General features: G+C 47.1%; 2 protein-coding genes across 2 annotated transcripts in view; one reads left to right on the forward strand and one right to left on the reverse strand.

The window, feature by feature from the left end:
• Positions 1-12,843, forward strand: part of St3gal2 (ST3 beta-galactoside alpha-2,3-sialyltransferase 2) — a 54,312-nt gene extending 41,469 nt beyond the window's left edge. Inside the window, exons 3-7 of the mRNA XM_029532584.1 lie at positions 1,215-1,408; positions 6,887-7,066; positions 9,971-10,016; positions 10,329-10,448; positions 11,062-12,843. Of these exons, the coding sequence (XP_029388444.1) occupies positions 1,215-1,408; positions 6,887-7,066; positions 9,971-10,016; positions 10,329-10,448; positions 11,062-11,235 (714 nt within the window). The 3' untranslated portion in view covers positions 11,236-12,843. The remainder of the gene's footprint in view (positions 1-1,214; positions 1,409-6,886; positions 7,067-9,970; positions 10,017-10,328; positions 10,449-11,061) is intronic.
• Positions 12,844-16,899: 4,056 nt separating this feature from the next.
• The window catches only part of LOC110337354 (ATP-dependent RNA helicase DDX19A), a 22,193-nt gene continuing 19,539 nt past the window's right edge, over positions 16,900-19,553 (reverse strand). Inside the window, exons 8-11 of the mRNA XM_021220227.2 lie at positions 19,356-19,552; positions 17,832-17,994; positions 17,307-17,498; positions 16,900-16,971 (exon numbers count right to left, since the gene is read on the reverse strand). Coding sequence (XP_021075886.1) covers positions 16,910-16,971; positions 17,307-17,498; positions 17,832-17,994; positions 19,356-19,552 — 614 coding nt within the window. The 3' untranslated portion in view covers positions 16,900-16,909. The remainder of the gene's footprint in view (positions 16,972-17,306; positions 17,499-17,831; positions 17,995-19,355; position 19,553) is intronic.

The raw sequence follows: 19,553 nt of genomic DNA on the forward strand, positions 1-19,553 counted from the left end.
TATATATATATATATATATATATATATATATATATATATATACACACACACACACTGTCACTCTCTTCAGACACACCAGAAGAGGGCACTGGATCCCATTACAGATGGTTGTGAGCCACCATGTGGTTGCTGGGAATTGAACTCAGGTCCTCTGGAAGAGCCGTCGGCGGTGCTCTTAACCGCTGAGCCATCTCTCCAGCCCCTGCTCATTTGTTTTTGAGACAGGGTTGCTCTGTGTATCCCTGGCTATGGATGTGAAATCCATAATTTGGCCTTACATTCCTCAGAATCTTGAGTGTTGGGATTGTAGGTATATAACATTACATTTGGCTTGTTTTTGTTTTTGTTTTTGTTTTTTGAGACAGGGTCTTATCTAACCCTGGCTGGCATGGAACACACTATGTTGACCAGACTAGCTTTGAACTCACAGACATCTGCCCGTCTGTGCCTCCTCAGTGCGGAGGCATGTGCCATCATACCTGACACCGCTCTGTTGCTTTGAGACAGGGTTTCATTATGTCTTCCCAGCAGCCTCAAACTTAGGATCCTCTGGTCTCAGCCTCCTGAGAGCTCACAGTGTTTTTTTTGATTTTATTCCGTTTTGTTTTTCTGTTTCATCCTGGCTGTCCTAAAGCTCGCGCTCTGGAGCGCGCAGGCAGGCCTGCTTCTTTTAGTTTATGGCATTTCCAAGTGTTAGTTTCAAAGTATTTCAAAGTGTTAGGTGATGATCCTATATCATGGTACAAGTCTAGCCCAGGCTTTTTAAAAATACTTATACTGCCAGTATTTAACATTCAGAGGATTTCATGTGAAATCTATATTTTGAGTTTCTCCTGGAAATTTTTTTGCACTTCCCAGAGCTTCAGAGTAGCCAGAGACAAGTCCCACAGGTGGACCCCTGGAGGCAGATCAGAAAGATTCCTGAAGTGCATTACCCTGCTTTATGGCCCCTCCAGAATGCCTCTAGTAGCACTTGGGCACCCCATCCCACCCCAAGCATCTCTGAAGCACTGGGCAGGCAGCTTCCGACTGGCAGGGTACTGCGTACTGGTCCCTCAAAAGTGAAACTGACTGAGAGTTAAGACTCGCCACTGTGAAGAGAGAAGTTGGGATTCCCAGACCGCCCTGTGCGAGGAGGTCTGTATGTCTCTGACTGGAGGGGAGGTGTGAAGGGGTGAGAGCTTCCCCATGCTCACAGCCTTCTCTTCTGCCAGATGCTACAACCCCAATTCAAGTCACACAACACCAACGAAGTGCTGGAGAAACTGTTCCAGATCGTGCCTGGTGAGAACCCCTACCGCTTCCGGGACCCCCAACAGTGCCGGCGCTGTGCTGTGGTTGGGAACTCAGGCAACCTTCGGGGCTCTGGCTATGGGCAAGAAGTGGACAGCCACAACTTTATCATGAGGTGAGCTCTCATGGAACAGGCAGGGGGGACCAGGAAGACAATGCATAAAGTGTCCTTGTGTCTTTGGGTTTTGTTTGTTTGGTTGTTTTTTTTTTTTTGTTTGTTTGTTTTTTTTAACATTATTTAGTTTTCAGGATATCAGAGGTCAGCTTGTAGGAGTCCCTCGGGTCCCATGAACTAAACTCAGATTTGTTCAGGTTTGGTGGCAAGCTCTTTTATCCACTGAACCATCTTGCCAGTCTTCTCTGACCTTTTCTGCTAGGGTACAAGTCCTAACCGCCCAGTGTGCTAAGGGACGCCAGCGCCCAGAGGCTTCAGTTAATAGTCCTGGCCTCTCTTCCCAGGTTTTCCAGGTTGGGTGTGGAGTAAGTGTTCACTATACACATTCTGGGAGCTGGAGAGGTGTCTTAGTGGCACTTGCTATCCTTGCAGAGGACTGGAGTCTGGTTCCCAGCACCCACGTGGCGCCTGATTCTGCTTCCAGGCGGTCCGACACTTTCTGCTAACATAGTTGTTAAAAATGCATAAACAAGGCAAAACACTTATACATTACAAAATATAATTTTCCCCCTCTGTGTAGCCTGGGCTCTTCTGAAACTCACTCTGTAGATTAGGGTGGCTTCAAACTCAGAGATTTGCCTGCCTCTGCCTCCCAAATTAAGGCGTGTACCACCACTGCCCAACAAAAAAATAAATATTTTTTTTAAAGTTGCCTGGCATGCACGAATCCCCAGGGTCAATCCTGAACAGTGCACACACCCGGGTCAGTGGCATACTCCTACCTGCCTGTTTGGTGTTAGAAGAACCTGAATACAGTCACTGGGGCTGGAGTGTTGACTCAGTGGGTACTCACAACTGCCAGTAACTCCAGAGCCCGGGGATCTGACTCCTCTGGCTTCCATGGGTGTCTGTACTCACATGCGCACACCTACACCCATGTGTATATATATATATATATATATATATATATATATATATATATATGTGTGTGTGTGTGTGTGTGTGTGTGTGTGTTTATGTTTGTATGTGTGTGTGTGTGTGTGTATATATCCTAGAACTTAATCTGTGGACCAGTCTGGCTTGAACTCCTGGTAGCAGGAGATGTTCTTATTATTGTCCATTCTACTGTCCTTGAGGTACACTAAATCAACTCATCTTCTTTTCAAAAGGGTAAAGTGGGTGTGGTAGCACACATTCATGAATCTTGGCTCCTGCAAGCTGAGACTGAAATATCCCAAATCCAAGGCCAGCCTCGGACGCCATAGAAAGCTTCTGGCTTAAAAAAAAAAATCTCAAAGCAAGTCATGGTGGTGCACACCTTTAATCCCAGCACTTGGTGGGGGCAGAGGCACGTGGATCTCTCTAAGTTCAAGGCCAGCCTGGTCTATAAAGCCAGTCCAAGACACCCAGGGCTCTGTTACCCAGAGAAACTCTGCCTCGAAAAACAAAAAAACAAAACAAAACAACAAAAATCTCAAAGCTAGCTGGGCGTGGTGGTGCACGCCTTTAATCCTAACACTCAGGAGGCAGAGGCAGGCGGATTTATGAGTTCGAGGCCAACCTGGTCTACAAAGTGAGTTCCAGGACAGCCAGGGCTACACAGAGAAACCCTGTCTCGAAAAAAAAAAAATCTCAAAGCTAGGCACAGTAGCTCACACCTTAAATCCTAACACTTGGGATATAGAAATCGGCGAATGTCTGAGTTTGAAACCACCCATGGCTACATAGTGGTACCCTGTCTACATAGTGATACCCTGTCTCAAAAAACAACTCCCCCACCCCAAGCCTCATCAGAGGCTACTGTACAGTTGGTAGAGAGCTTGCCTAGGATGTCGAGGCTCTGGGTTTGATTCCCCAGCATAGCTGCACACACCTGTATAGAGAAAAGAGGATAAGAAATTCAAGTTCACCTTCAGCTTCTTAGTAAGTTCAAAGTCAACCTGGGATACATGAGGCCCTCCTCGTCTCAAAAGTAAGTAAAGAAGGTTAGGGAGAACCAGAGTTCAGTTATAATTACACCCATGTAAAGCTGGGCATGGGAGCATGCACCTGTATCCCAGCATGCACCTGTACCCCAGCATGCTCCTGTACCCCGGTGCTGGTGGTATGGAGATTGGTACGTCCTGGAAGCTTGCTGGTCACCAAGTTTACCCAAAATAGTAAGTCTTGGTTCAGGAAGAAAACCTGTCTTAAATAATGAGGTGTGGGTTAGGGAAGTGGCCCAAAAGATAAACGCACTTGTTGAGCAACCCTGACAACCCGAGTTTGGAATCTCAGAGCCCATATAGAAGCCAGATGCTGTGGCACAGGCTTCTTTGATTCCAGTATTCCCCTATAGGGAGCTGAGAGGCAGAGGCGGGGCATTCTCCAGAAGTTTGAGCGCCCATTACCCTAGCCAACACAGTGGTAAGGAGACCCTGTCTCAGGTAGAGAGGCGAGGACTGAGACCCAGATTCTGTTCATGTCCCATGGCATATGGGCACCAATACCCAAGCAAGCACACACAAAGAAATAAAGGGGAATCAAGAAGATTTTGCCAGGCAGTGGTGGCACATGCATTTAATCCCAGCACTCGGGAGGCAGAGGCAGGCGGATTTCTGGGTTTGAGGCCAGCCTGATCTACAAAGTGAGTTCCAGGACAGCCAGGGCTATACAGAGAAACTCTACCTTGAAAAAACGAGAGAGAGAAAGATAGAAGATTTCCATTGTCAACACATGCAAACACACACACACACACATACGAACACATACACGAATGAATGAATGAATGAATGAATGAGTAAATAAAATACTGAAAATTCCAGGTTTTTGCTAAACATCACCTAGGATGGGCATTGCAGAAAGACCAGATTTCCCAGGAGGCAGAAGGCCTTTGTCGTAGAAACCGTTGCTGTCTCCATAGCAACACCAACATAGTAATTTATCTCTTGAGGCTTTCCGGGTTTTTTTTTTTTTCCAAGATCTTCCTCGAGATGAGGAACGGTGATGGATTTGGAAATAGAATACTGAGTCCCCCCCCAGAGCTCCAGAGCCACCTGGATTATCCTCATCTTCTAGTTCCTGGCACTTTAAAGGGAAGGAAGCTGGAAGCTGGTGCAAGAACTCTGTCTACTGAGAGAAGGTGGCCAAGATTAGGGGTCAAGGCTTCTATTGCTTCCCTTCAGCTCTGGGGCCCTTTGAAAGCCCAGGGAAACTCAGATACCCGAATACCTGCCTCTCTGGCCAACCCCATCACATGGTTCCTCAGGAAACCTCAGGGGTCAGAGCCTGTGGCCCAAAAGCTGTTTCTTCTTCTGATGTGTGGGTGTCCTAGCTGCGGACACACCCACAGATTCTCCTTCACCCGAGGCAGGATCAAGAGTCAATGTTTGGAGTGGTCCCTAGAATCGCTTTGCAGAAAGGATGACCCAGATGGTAATTAGCTGTCTGTGGTTTATAGGAAGAGCCAGATGACAGTGTTGGTGGCTGCTTGCAGATCTCTCTTGATTCGGAACCAGAAAGGAAACCTTTCATCCCAGAATCAGGGAGAACAGTGAAACCCGGCTCTGTCCTCTCACCTCGAGCTGTCTCCACCTGTAAATTCTCTGATCTCTCAGCTTATGACCCAGCCAGAGTTGAGACTTTCTTGCTTCCTCTAGGCAGCAGATACATCCAGCTTCTATCATTGTCAGGTGACAGGAGGCACGATGGAAGCATGAGGAAAGGGATGAGGCAGCCAGACACTGTCCCCCGAGTAAAGTGTGGTCCACCCTGCCCAGGCCTTTCTTTGGCTGCTGGGGGCAGCTGGGGGCAGATAGGTTTCTGGAATGCGTGGCTCCATGCCCCAGAGATCGATGTCATCTTCTGGCCCCTTTCCAGGACTTGGCTGGAATGAGTCAGAGTCTCCAAAAGAATGCCACGTTCCTCCCTGTTCTGTGGAGGTTGTGAGACATCATCTTGGGCTTTATTTTGGACCTTCATTCCCAGCCCCCTGCTATCTGGGGCCTGAAGTGGATAGTAGAGGAGTGAAGGAAGCTGGCAGTCCCACTGCTAGGACCAGGGGGACACTTCTTGACTCTGAGAAGACTAGCTAATCAGTGGAGAAAGCTGGCAGTGGGCCATCCTGGGGCAACTGTACTCTTTATCTTCCCCCTGAACAATGGGTTTCATTCCAATATTTTCATATGTGTATATAATTAGTTTTGATCATAGTCAGCCACCATTGACTTCTCTTCTTCCTCCTCCCAAATAATCTTCTTTCAAACCTTTTTCCCCCCCAAGATTAGATACTCACAGCTCTTTGATCTTCAGGGCTTGGTCTATCTGTCTCTCTATTTGGGTGGCACACACCTTTAATCCCATCACTCAGGAGGCAGAGGCATGCAGATCTATGAGTTACAGGACAGAGTGAGCTCTGGAACAGCCAGGGCCACACAGAGAAACCCTGTCTCGAAAACAAACGACAACAGATAAAGTTTGCTGCTTAGGTCTTGAGAAGCATAAATCTGGATTACAGCATTGGTCCAGCCCAGTAACACCAGCCGAATTCTTCCATGTCCTTTGTGCCGTTTACATCCACAGGCCACTGAGATGGGGGAGGAGCAGGAGGGAAATAACAGAGGTGCTCTGTGACATAGGAAGTCGACACTATTCCTGAGATTGGTGCCAGCTACTCTGATGGGATGTTTGTACAGTATCACAGAGCTGGCCTGAAAGCTAGGAGGGGCGCATGGAGACTGTTCCTCCCTCCCGGGTCCCAGTGCCATAGTAAAGGAACAGAGCTTCTGGTCACCCTACTGTGGTAGAAATGCTGCAAGGTGTTCTATCCCCAGGGGACAGAAATGTCCTCGTAAACAACAGGAAACAAGACCAACAGGCTCGTGCTTAGAGCCTGTGATGTAAGATGTTTACCAAAATGGGAGGCTTGCCTTGGTTCGGGGGTACATCTCTGTAATCCCAGCACTTGGGAGGCGGAAGCAGGAGGTCAGGAGTTCAAAGGCGACATTTGGTACACAGCAAATGTAAGACCAGTCTGGGCTGTATGAGATACTTTCCACCCCTTAGGATGTTTCACTGAATAGAGCTAAGTTTGTCACCAACATGTAAAACTTGCCATCCTGGTACCTAGGTATTCAGTGGATGAATGTACAGATTGTAACCACCAGTTCTATGATTAATAGAATAGTCTTTATCTTTACTTAAGCAAGCATTGCTGAGCCAAAGTGTACATCATTTTATTATTTCATTCTTTTTTTTTTTTGAGACAGGTGTTACACTGTATGTAGCTCAGGATGGCCTCAAATGTGTGGCAATCCTCCTGCCTCAGCTTCTTGAAAGCTTGAAAGCTTCTTGTGGGCATTAGCTGTCATGTCCATCTTCCTTTTTTATTTTTGGTGAGTGCCAAATTATCCTATAAAACTCATGTACCACATTTCATGGCAGTTCCTTCTCATACCTCTCTCTCTCTCTCTCTCTCTCTCTCTCTCTCTCTCTCTCTAGGATGAATCAGGCACCGACTGTGGGCTTTGAGAAGGATGTTGGCAGCCGAACAACTCACCATTTCATGTACCCGGAGAGTGCCAAGAACCTACCTGCCAATGTCAGCTTCGTGTTGGTCCCCTTCAAGGCCCTGGACCTGATGTGGATTGCCAGCGCTCTCTCCACAGGACAGATCAGATTGTGAGCCTCTTTGCTGGCTGCGTAGCACATGGGGGCCAGGAGTTCCACGGGAGGGCTTGTCTCTGAATTCAAAAGATTCTCTAATTGAGTTAGTGAGAAGTAGGGGCTCAAAAATGGTGGCTTAGCTGAGGGCATAGTTCATTCTATGTCACTTCCTATGTGGTGCAGCTCAGGGTATACTAGTGGCAAAACCATGATTGGACTGGTCTCTCGAGGGGGTAGCTCTGGGCTGTGGGGTTTTTTTCCTCTGGTCTTTGAGATGGCAGTTCCTTCACAGCTGGGAACCCTGACAATTCATTTCACTGAGGTTTCTTATGTTTTGTTTTAAGATTTAGGTTATGTATTGTATGTATATGAGTACTCTGTCTTAATGCAAGCCAGAAGTTGGCATCAGATCCCAATACAGATGGTTGTAAGCCACCGTGTGGTTGCTGGGAATTGAACTCAGGACCTCTGGAAGAGCAGCCAGTGTTCTTAATTGCTGAGCCATCTCTCCAGCCCTGGTTGCTTTTTCTATTTATTGCTGTTGTTTTTAATTTCTGAGACAAGCTCTTGATAAGCTGATAAAACTGGCCTTAAATTTTCTCTGCAGCTGAGACGGGTCTTGAACTTGTGATCCTCGTGCCTCAGCTTCTCTGCTAGCTGGGATCACAGGTCTGTGTCACAAGGCCTGGCTTACCGAAGGTTTGTCGGGATTTGTTGGCTTACATTTTTAAAAAAATATGCATTTATGTGGATGTGACTGAGTGTATATATGTGCACCGTATGTGTGCAGGAGCCAAGGCGGTTGGAAGACGACGTCAGATTCTCAGGAACTGGAGTTACAGGTGGTTGTGAGCTACCATGTGGGTGCTGAGAACTGAATCTGATTCCTCTGCAAGAGCAGCAAACACTGTTAACCACTGAGCCATCTCCCCAGCCTTTTCTAGTTAATTAACTAGTTTGCTTAGTGTGTGTGTGTTTCTTGAGAGAGCGTCTCGTGCAGTCAAGGCTGGCTTTGAGGTAATTCTCCTGACTTCGCCTCTACAATTCTTGGATACAGGGATATGCCACTATACCTACCTAACAAATCTTCCTTCCTTCCTTCCTTCCTTCCTTCCTTCCTTCCTTCCTTCCTTCCTTCCTTCCTTCCTTCCTTTCATTTTTTTGGTTTTTTCGAGATGATTTCTCTATATAGCCCTGGCTGTCCTGGAACTCACTCTGTAGACCAGGCTGGCCTCGAACTCAGAAATCTTCCCTGCCTATGTCTCCCACGTGCTGTGACTAAAGGCATGTGCCACCACTGCCCGGCTCTACCTACCAAATCTTAAAAAAAAACAAATGAACAACAACAACAAAAAAAAGTATTTATTTTAGATGTATGGCTATGTGCCCGGTGCCTGAGGCAGTCAGAAGTGGTGTGAACATGTCATTTGAGTTCAGTCCTCCAGAACCCATGTGGTGGGAGGAGAGAATCCATTCTTGGAAGTTGTCCTCTGACATGCCCGTTATGACATTTGTGCACCCCAGCACATAAATAAATAAATAAATAAATGTAATGAAAACCTTTAAAATGTACAAGCCAATAACACTTTGAAGAATTCAGAATGCTGTAAACATGACAATGTTAGAATGTCTTCATGTTCTAAAGGTCTTTGATCCACTAATGCCCCAGTAGTTGTCTTACCCCTTCCCCATTTTGTTCGTTTGTTTGTTTGTTTTTTTTGTTTTTTTTGTTTTTTTTTTCGAGACAGGGTTTCTCTGGGTAGCCCTGGCTGTCCTGGAACTCACTTTGTAGACCAGGCTGGCCTCGAACTTAGAAATCTGCCTGCCTCTGCCTCCCGAGTGCTGGGATTAAAGATGTGCACCACCACGCCCAGCTCCCTTCCCCAGTCTTAAACAATCCCATGGTCTACCCTGATTAACCTTGTACTTTTATATGTGGTTAAATATTATAAAAACCACTATTTTAATCCTCACTGATGTATGAAGTTCAGTAAGTTTGATGTTCATCCAAAACGAGCACTATCACACAAAGAAACTGTATCCATTATAAATTACACCATCTCCACCTGCTCCTGCCCCCCTGAGTTCTTGTCTTAGTGACTTTCTGCTCATCCATGACACATCTTCAGTCTTCCATAGAGACTGCATGTACTCCATCATTGTGGTGAACGTGCCATGTTTTGTTTTTCTATTTATAGTATGGATATATATGGATTGTTTTCACTTACTGGCTGTGGTCACCATTTCTTTTTTTTTTTTTTCTTTAGTCATATGACACTATATATTACTTCATTGATTTTGTGGCACTGGGGATCAAACCCAGGGCCTTGAATATATCAGGCACATACGTGTAGACGTACACTTTAAAAATAAACCCAAAATCTTTTTTTTAAAGTAGTAAGAAGGCCAAAGGTGGCTTAGCAATGGCTTATTCCTTATGCCTTGCTCAGTCTGCTTTCCTATAGAAGCCAGGCTCACCAGCCGGGGGTGGCTCCACCTACAATGGACTGGGCCCTCCCTCATCAGTCACTAATTAAGAAAATGCCTCACAGCTGGAAATTATGGAGGCATCTTCTTAATTGAGGTTCTCTCCTCTCAGCTGCCACTAGCTTGTGTCAGGCTGATATACAAGCAGGCAGCACACGCGGCAAGTTTGAGATCAGCTATTCCAAATGCCGAGTCTCCCAACAGAGAGCTCAGGGAAGGAAGGGTGAGATTGGAAGTTCCTAGGCTTGACTCAAGTATCCCAATTTCATCCTGAAAGCCACTGAAGGTTTCTGATGAAGGCCCTGCAGTGGTAAACATGCCATGAGAATAGGTCAGTCTAGAAATTGTGAGGGAGTCACTATTTGGTCATGAGGAGCAAATGTGTTGCCATCTGTGAGCCATCTGAACGGTGTTTTTCCTGTCTTCTTGCAGCACCTATGCCCCAGTGAAGTCCTTCCTTCGAGTGGACAAAGAGAAGGTAAGTTCCCTACCTCCTGTCTTTTGACCCTCACCGTCATGGAAATTATGCTGGCTTATTGAAGCTATGCCAAGAGACTGAGTTTCTGGATGGCCAGAGCTACACAAGAGAAATCCTGTCTTGGGGGTGGGGAAAGAGGGCGGGGGCAGGAGCGGGATCGGCATCTCCTGGTATGCCTGACCCCTACACTGACCACGAGAACATACGAATACCCATGTGCCGAATTCCTGAGGAACTGCTAGAAGCTGTTCAGAGCCTGGCCCAAATCTCCAACCCTCCAAGCCCTTCGTGTGCCTCTTTCTCTCCTTGCAGGTCCAGATTTACAACCCGGCCTTCTTCAAGTACATCCACGACAGGTGGACCGAGCACCACGGGCGCTACCCTTCCACAGGAATGCTGGTGCTCTTCTTTGCACTACACGTGTGCGATGAGGTAGGCAGTCGGTGCCCGTCTAGAGCGGAATTTGGAGGACCCATAAACAGAGGAAACAGCCCCATCTTAGCTGTGGTTCCGGGGAAATAGATTTTGTAAACAGAAACCATGTTTTTTCATTATCTATTATTCCCATAAACAATATATTTGCACTTCCCATCTTTTATTTATTTATTTATTTTCGAGACAGGGTTTCTCTGTATAGAAACAGGCTGTCCTGGAACTCACTCTGTAGACCAGGCTGGCCTCGAACTCAGAAATTCGCCTGCCTCTGCCTCCCAAGTGCTGGGATTAAAGGTGCCCACCACCATGCCCGGCTTACATTTCCCATCTTTATTACCTTTTAACATTTACTAACAAAACGACTTCACGTAAAAGGCACATTTTTAGCAGGGTCATGGTGGCACCTGTAATCAGATACTGAGTCTGAGACAGGAGGAGCGTTTGAGGCCAACCTGGGCTACATAAGACCCTGTCGTGGAAAAGCGAAACACAAATGAGAAAGAGACAGAAGAGGCAGCAGGCCCCTCTGAGTCAGTGCCCTTATGTCAGGCCTGGGTGTCCCCCACCACGGCCCTGGCTCCCAGTGACCCCTGTGCCACCCTCCTCACAGGTGAACGTGTATGGGTTCGGGGCAGACAGTCGAGGCAACTGGCACCACTACTGGGAGAACAACCGGTACGCGGGCGAGTTCCGGAAGACAGGCGTGCATGACGCCGACTTCGAAGCCCACATCATCGACATGCTGGCTAAGGCCAGCAAGATCGAGGTCTACCGAGGGAGCTGAGCGGCCCTGAGCGCCTTCAGAACCAGTCACTTCTGTGTCCGGCAAGCGCCGGTTGCAGCCCACCAATCAGACTGCGCCGTCCCCAGCAACCAATCAGTGCTGCAGTTGGGAGGAGCTTCTTTCTTAGCCAATCACGCAACTCAAGGAGAACTTCAGGCGCCGCCGTCTCCACCAATCATGGCCTTGGGAGGCGGCGGGCCTCGACCCCCTCCCCTAAACCTGCTTTGGATAAGAAGTTTGATGCTTTTTAGGAGGCCGGTCTGGGGCTGGGCAGGAGCGCCTTGAACTGCTCATTTCCAGCTTAGGTCGGATGGGTGAGTGAAGCCCTCCAAAGAAATGTGGTTCCGGTGAGACACTCACTCTCCAGGGCTTTCCGTGGCTCACCAGCTAGTAGGGGGTTGAATTCACCCCCTGTTGGGTTGATCTCCCTAGCGCCTCACTAGTGTCAGGAACGGGTAGGAAGCTCCACCGGGTCACATGCAAGGTGCTTCTCTCACGTGTGCCCTCACTCCTGTCCCCCACCACCTTCTCAGCGTCTGTCCTTAGGTCCTGGGCCTCTTCTCCAGCTCACCTGTTGATTTGGAGACAAAGTGAGACCACCGGGACTTGGCTGCTTTTGCTCTCACGCACGCATGCACGCACGCGTGGCCCGTGCCTTTTAGCCCTAAGGCGTGAGAGAGCAACACGGTTGGACAGTTGGCTGGAAAAGAGAGCCCTGAGCATGTACCTTTTTCTTTCATTGTCACCCCCAAAAGAGGAGCAGGCAGCCTCTTGCTTAGGGGTAGGATTTGCTTTGGACTCATGTTTTAGTTACCCTCAAGCTGCCAGGGATGGCGATCCAACCAAGATTGCTTGCTTGACAATTGTTTGCGGGCCTCGCAGATGGCTGGGGAGGAGCTTATTGGTGGCTGCCAAGCATGCCTCCTCCTGTCCGCACCTTTACCCTGCTTACTCGCCTGTTCTACTCTGCTCCGGAAGGAGTGCTCAGTCAAGAATCAGGGGTTACAACTGGAAGCTACTTGCATGACTTGACCCGGGTCACAGTTGAGGTTCACTGGGATAAAGGGCTTCAGTGAATGTCTCAGGCCCTAGAAAACACTTCCCTGCAGCGTCCACATAAATATTTCTCATTCTTAATGAGTTCACGTTACCAAGCAGCCTCCTGGTTGGGGGACAGTCACACATAAGGGAGAGTGTTGAGAGGTTTGGGATGAGGCAACAAATAACCCTAAAAACTAATACATGGAGAACTTTGCTCGAGTCTGTTCCTTCCCAGTTTCAAAAGCACAGGTGGAGGAAAACGGAGGGGGTACACTGAGCGTGGCTGTAGCAGAACCTCTCAGGGCTCTAACCATCACGCATAGTCACGGTTCCAGTTCTTGCCTATATCATCTCTGCTCTCAAGAAGCTGCTGTGATGAGAAATGGGAAAGCAATGCAATTATGCCAAACAGTATTGATTAGAATAATTTATTTTTCTTTGTTTTGTTTAAACCATGAATCCCCATTCTAGAAAAGGTAGGTCCCAGAACCCCACATCTTCTAGAGTTATTTAAACATTCAACTTTAACTTTCGATTCTTTTCCTGAATTAAAAAGAACAAAGCCCATAGAGTCACTCATCTGTTCTTAACTGTAGCATCCTAGGGGTTTCTGAGGAGGTAAGGATGTTTGGGACAACAAAGCAATTCTGATGCCCTCTTACGCCTGAGGAGTCTAGTTCATGGGCTCTGTTCTCTGAAGTCCCCTCCCCCCAAAGGACTCTTGAGTATTATGGTTTAAAACAAAATCAACTTATTCCATGCATGGTGGCATGTGCCTTTAATCCTAGCAGTTGGGAGGCTGAGGGGCAGGAAAATAAGTTAAAGGCTAGCCTCAGCTATATGGTAACTTATAAACTAACCTGGGCTACATGAGACCCTTTCTCAAAGGAAAAAAACTGGAACAAAAAATAATTCATTGTCCCCTCTTTGGATTCTTCTACGAGTAATGACTTGGAAAGAACTTCTGGTTTCCCTGAAATAGCCTTTTGTAAACAAAGGGCTTTATTATAGGCTTGGGTAGGTTCATCTCAGCACCCATACAGCAGTCCTTTCCCTGGGACTCTGGTGAGTTCCCTCAGGAATTCTGACATTTTTTTGCTTAGCCCAACCATACTATGTGGACCACAGCTTGTTGCCAGTACAAAGTGCTATGCAAAGGAACAGTTCTCTGGGAGAGCTGCTGGGGGCAGATAGTGCCTCTCTGAGTTTTGCCTGTCACTAAGGATAAATGCTTACACTTCAGTAGGTTAACTGGAAAACTGGGGGAAATGTTGGGTCTACACCTTAAACCACTAAAATAGGTTGTATGGATCTCAGAACTAAATTAAAACTCCCCACAGGTAGTAGCATTTCTTGTCTTTTTCAAGATAAGTTTCTCTGTGTAGCTCAGGCTGTCCTGGGACTCTCCAGACAGAAATCCTGTCTGCTGCCTCCCAAGTGTTGGTACTACAGGTGTGCATCGGACTGTCCAGATCGATTAGTTTCCCCCACCCCAACTGTTGTGACTCATCCCTACAGTCTTAGGGAGGTGGAGGAGGTATACTAAACTTGTTTTGATTTTCTGAGAGCGCAGCTGTCTTGTATCTATGTTCTGTAGACCAGGCTGGTCTCAAATTCCTAAGAGATCTACCAGCTCTGTCTACCGAGTTCCAGGGCATGTGCCATTTAACAAAAAATTGACTGACACCAGATACATGAGCTTTGTCCTCTGGTTGTTTAACTCTTCTGTGATGATGGCTTCTGAGACGGGGCAGGACTGTTCTGTTAAAATAGATAGGAGACCAATGTGGAGGGCAGCATTAGAATTTTATGTTCATAGACCCTATCAGGACGACACGAGGGTAGCTGGGTAGAAACATTGATGGTCTGGGATGAGCTGTTTTTCTTCCATTCTTAGACCACAGATTATCTGCCATATGGGGTTTTAATTTTGCTTTTTTGAGACAGGGTTTCTCTTTGCAGACTATGCTGGCCCCAAACCCAGAGACCCCTCTGCCTCTGCTCTGAAAGTGCTGGAGTGTGCCACCCCTCCTCCCTTTTTCTTTTGAGATTTATATGTAAGTACACTGTAGCTGTCATCACACACACCTGAAGAGGGCATCAGATCTCATTACAGATGGTTGTGAGCCACCACGTGGTTGCTGGGAATTGAACTCAGGACCTTCGGGAGAGCAGTCACTGCTCTTAACTGATGAGCTATTTCGCTAACCTCTGCCTCTTCCCTTTTTAAACTTTACATGTGTCTGGGTGCTGTCTGCATGTGTCAGATTCCATGAAACTGGAGTTACAGTTCTGGTCTGCCATGTGAGTGCTGGGAACTCACCCCAGACCCTCTGGACGAGCAGCTACTGGTTTCAAGCACTGAGCTGTCTCTCCAGCCCTTTCTTGTTTTTAAGAGAGAGGTTCATTTTCAGTGGCACCATTGAGATGAGTGCAGGTAGTAACTATTGCTCCATCTTGTTTTGTGCCTTCTCACTTCTCTTCCCCTTCTTTGAAACTTCCCCACAGCACTCAAATGCCTGCACACTCACACGCAAACATTGCTGTTTCATGCACTACCCTTCCCAGGCAGACCCTGATTTTTAATCTCATACCTGCACTCTCATGTTCACCCTCATTCAAGGGCTGAAACTCTAGCCTACATCCACCTCTGGTACTTCAGATCCAAAAGAGTCTAAACATTTTTGTTTGATCTTTTTCCTTTCCTACTGTTGTATAAGGCTAAATCCCTGAATTATGGGCTCAGTCAATATTTCACTGTCTAGGTTCACAGGTGAGCACCAATACACCAGGCATCTTAAGATCTAAATGAACATAAAAATGACTCCCTGTTTTTGAGCCATGATCTCTTAATATAGCTCTGGATATTCTGGAACTAAAGAGATCTGGTCACCAGAGTGCTGGGATTCAAGGTTAACTTACGTCTCTGAGAGTGGGGTACACATGACTGCCAGGTGCCCAAGGACAGCAGAGGACTAGCTTCCTCTGAAGCAAAAGACATACCAGGCAGTTGTGAACTACCTGACATGTGGATGCTGGGACTCAAACAAAGGTTCTTTATAAGAGCAGTGGGTGTTCCTAACTGTTGAGTCTTCTCTCTAGCTCCTAGACTGGCAAAGTTTTAAAAATTGATAATATAAGGGCTGGAGAGATGTCTGAGGATAAAAGCATGGGCTACTCTGACCCAGAGTCCTGAGTTCAATTCTCAGCAACCACATGGCTTCATAACCATCTGTAATGAGATCTAGTGCCCTCTTTTAGCATGCAGCCATACAGCCAGTACAAACACTGTATACATATATATTTTTTTAATTTGATAATATAAACCCATTTAATCCCAGCATTTAGGAGGCAGAGGCAGGCAGATTTCTGAGTTCGAGGACAATTAGCACAGTGAGACCTTATTTCAAACAACAAAAAAGAGGATACCACAGAGTTGGTGAGTTGTGACTTCAAATGTTCCAACTCTGACCCAGGAATTCTACCCCCTGTGGTACAAGATAGGGACTGAGCCAGTCTCTGTCACTGTAGAAATCCTCAACACCTATCATTGAGGAATTCTGAAACCTGTGCCAGGGTGGCAACACATGAGGGTGACAGCTACTCTCCAGAGGGAAATGGGCGTCCAACTGAACCATCAGCTTACAAACCAGTGTGAAGTGTTCACATTTGTGGAAGAGGAGAGAGGGAGGGACATGCTGAGCAGGCTGGTAGCTGTGGTGCCTCAAGTGCACACAGACACTCTTACACATATTTTTAATGAGCATATATTAGTTTAGTAAGCAGAAAAATACAAACAAATCATGATTAGCAAAATTTCTCATAATTACTTTAAAGTTTCTAAGAATGATGTTTTATCACTGATTTATCAAATCTTATTCATACAATGTATGAAGTAACCCCTAAGTCTGCTAAAAGCATAATTGAGAGTTTTTGCTTGGTCATAACTTCNTTTCTAAGTTGCTACGTGGCATGAAATCCCATGGATTGGAACCAAACAATGGAGCCAGGCACAGAATAGTGGAGTGAACAGGAGGAAACACACCTCCATCTTCAATGGGATAGTCTATGCCCCTCGAGTCTGTGATTTGCTGACTTCCATTTTGTCTGCCAATCTGAAGAATAGAGACATAACCAAGGTGTTACACCAGGGAGGAGGGGGAGGAGGAGGTTGAGTGGGGGTGAATGGAGAACAGAGAGTCTCTACTGGTTCTAACAGAGGCAGGTGAGNTATAGCAGTGTCTCTCCTGACCTCTATGAACTGCCTTTTCCTCTCATTTATTCGAGGTTGAGGATTGGTCAAAACACAGGGAGCCAGCCAGAGGGTGTCCAGGCCTGCAGCCCAAGCATCAGCAACCACATTACCATACAAGAGAACACTGTGGCTTTAAAGGGGAATAGCGCCGAGAACTCAGTTCTTTCCTCACTACATAACTCTGGCTGCCCTTGAACTCATTAAGTATATCAGGCTTGCCTGTAATTCATGGAGATCCACCTGTCTCTACCCTCCAAGTGCTGGGATCGAAGGTGTGCCTCACCACACCAAGCTAAGACTATTTTCTAAATTGTAACTTTCTTAGATTTTCCCCTACTATTTGCACAAATTTGTCAAGTCCAAACATNAGCAAGCGCCTCAGTTGGCTATTTTCTCAATCTCATCCAAATCATCTGTGTCCAATCTTTCTATCTTCTTATCTGAGGGGAGAAAGAAAAGACGGGAAGACCATCATGAACTACCGAGGAAATGCAATAGAAGTCACCCAGGACGACAGCATGGCAGTCTGCAGAGGCACCTCCCTGAGGGACAGTGACNCTTCCTCTAGGCACAAGCAGGCTTCCTGAGCCTGANCAGATAGCACCAGGGCTCTGNACAAGGCTACCAACTTCCCAGGGAGTCAGGTTCCCCCAGCCTGGTCCCAGGGCACTGATATTGCAGTCCCTGAGCCCCGGATATGCAGGGACCATGGAAACCTGCCCTCTCCCACACCCCCTCTGAGAAGGGATCCAGGCAGAGTCGACTGGGCACTCACTAAAATGCTCCTGGATCCTGTTGAGGATATTCATGCTGTGCTTGCTGTCCACCATGTTCACTGCCAGACCCCTCTTGCCAAAGCGGCCTGTGCGCCCAATGCGGTGCAGGTAGGTCTCATTGTCTGGGTTCCCATCCTTGTCCACAGGGAGGTCAAAATTGATGACCACAGACACCTGTTCAACATCNATACCTGTACAAAGGGGTTGGGGGAGGCAGGCAGGAGACGGGGGCACCATCAGCCACACGTACCCACTTGGGCTGAAGACACGGCTGGGACAGGTCACATCTGGCNCGTGGNCACTAAAGCGCACATCACTAAAGAGGGTCTGTAGCTCAGGGGGCATCTGGAAAGCTTCCCACCAAGGCAGCACTGCTGGCTTCCCTTCCACCCACAGGGAAATCAAATCAGCGTCTCCCAGGAAGGAATGTCCCTCGAACCCTCCCACCTCCCTGAGACAAGAACTCTTCTTGCTCACAGGGCCTGGGCCCCCCAACCTGGTGAACAGGGCCAGTCTCTGCTCACCACGGGCACACACGTTGGTGGTCACCAGAACCTTCTCTTTGCCTTCTCGGAAGCGCTCGATCACAGCGGCCCTCTGCTCCACCATCATCTCTCCACTCAGCAGGGCCACCTGGTGGCCTTCTTTTGAGAGCTCTGCTGCCAGCCAGCTAGCTGTTTTGCGGGTCTGGAAAAACAAGCAAACAAATATGTAAGAAATATTAGTACCTAAAGAGACTGATGTGGATCTAGACTGTAACCAGTTAAACATGAAATACAGTAAAATTGCCAACCTGACAGTTCAATAGTAAGCAAAAGTGTCACAAAGGAAACAATTTTACAAAATTTTCACTACAGCAATACACTGGGGTCTGATGAACTGGTGCAGTGGGCACCGACTGTCAGGCTTGATGACTGGAGTTTGATTCCTGAGACTCACATGGCGGATCAAGAGGACTCCTCAGATATTCTGACATACTGTGCCATGCACACACACAGAACATGTAAATGTAACAACAAAAACGCCTACAGGGCTGGAGAAATGGCTCAGCAGTTAAGAGCACTGACTGCTCCACCAAAGGCCCTGAGTTCAAATCCCAGCAACCACATGGTGGCTCACAACCATCTGTAATGAGATCTGATGTTCGCTTCTGGGATGTCTGAAGACAACTATAATGTACTTACATATAATAAATAAAAAAATCTTAAAAAAAAAAAAAACCTACAATTTTAGGACTTGGGAAAGTGAGGTAGAAGGGACTGAAATTGGCTAGTCTGAGCTACACAGTGAGCCATTTATCTCAAAAACAAATCTGAATGGGTCACAAAATGAGTTAGGGAAATCAGAGAAGTTCTACAATCCTATTACCCCATTACCTGCATTCATTCTCTGAGATGTCACTGCCATGAAGAAACAATTTAGACATGCCATGTCAGAGACATAAAGGGATGGTTCTGGGTAGAGGAGTCTTGAGACAGGACTACTAAATGCAGTGAGGAATCATTGGTTGGCTCAACTTTAAGCTAACATGAGGAATGATGCCTCAGTAGTTCAATAAATATACTGCAACTTTAATCCTAGCACTCAGGGTCTGAAAGTGAGGCCAGCCTGGTTTGAAAAGAGCTCCAGGACAGCCAAGACTCCACAGAGAAACCCTGTCTTGAAGAACAACATAAACAAATTAACAAAGACCCCCACCATATGAACGCACAGGAGAATGTTTTGTACTACAGAGAGGATGTGTCGCTTGTCTCCTAACACGACTTTCAAGGGCTTCCTCCTGGGACAAGTAGCCAGCCTGTTGCATTGCTTCCTTTTTCCTAGAAGCCAGCAGCAGCTTTGTTTGGATTTTCCAGTAACATATCCCTACAAATAGGCACCGATCTAGGAATGCTGTGTTAAAGCTATAGAACCCCTACAACATGACCACTAAAGAAACCATTTTCTCCATTCCTACAAGCTAGTTCCATGCTACAGAGAATTTGGTCCCTTTGAGTGACAGGCAGAATGATCTAGGGACTGTGCATCTGAGTGGGACAGCTACTCACATGGCAGAAGATCATGGCTTGGGCGATGGTGATGGCCCCATACAGGTTGCACAGGGCCTGGAACTTCTCCTCCCTGTTACTGCAGAGGACATAGTACTGTTTGATGGTGTCCAGAGTCTCCTCCTCACGCTTTAGCTTGATGATGTTGGGGTCTGGGACCACCTTCTGGGCAAACTTCCACACTGAGTCTTCAAAGGT

This window comes from Mus pahari, chromosome 20 (genome assembly GCF_900095145.1).
Source record: "Mus pahari chromosome 20, PAHARI_EIJ_v1.1, whole genome shotgun sequence".
In the NCBI taxonomy this organism is placed as follows: domain Eukaryota; kingdom Metazoa; phylum Chordata; class Mammalia; order Rodentia; family Muridae; genus Mus; species Mus pahari.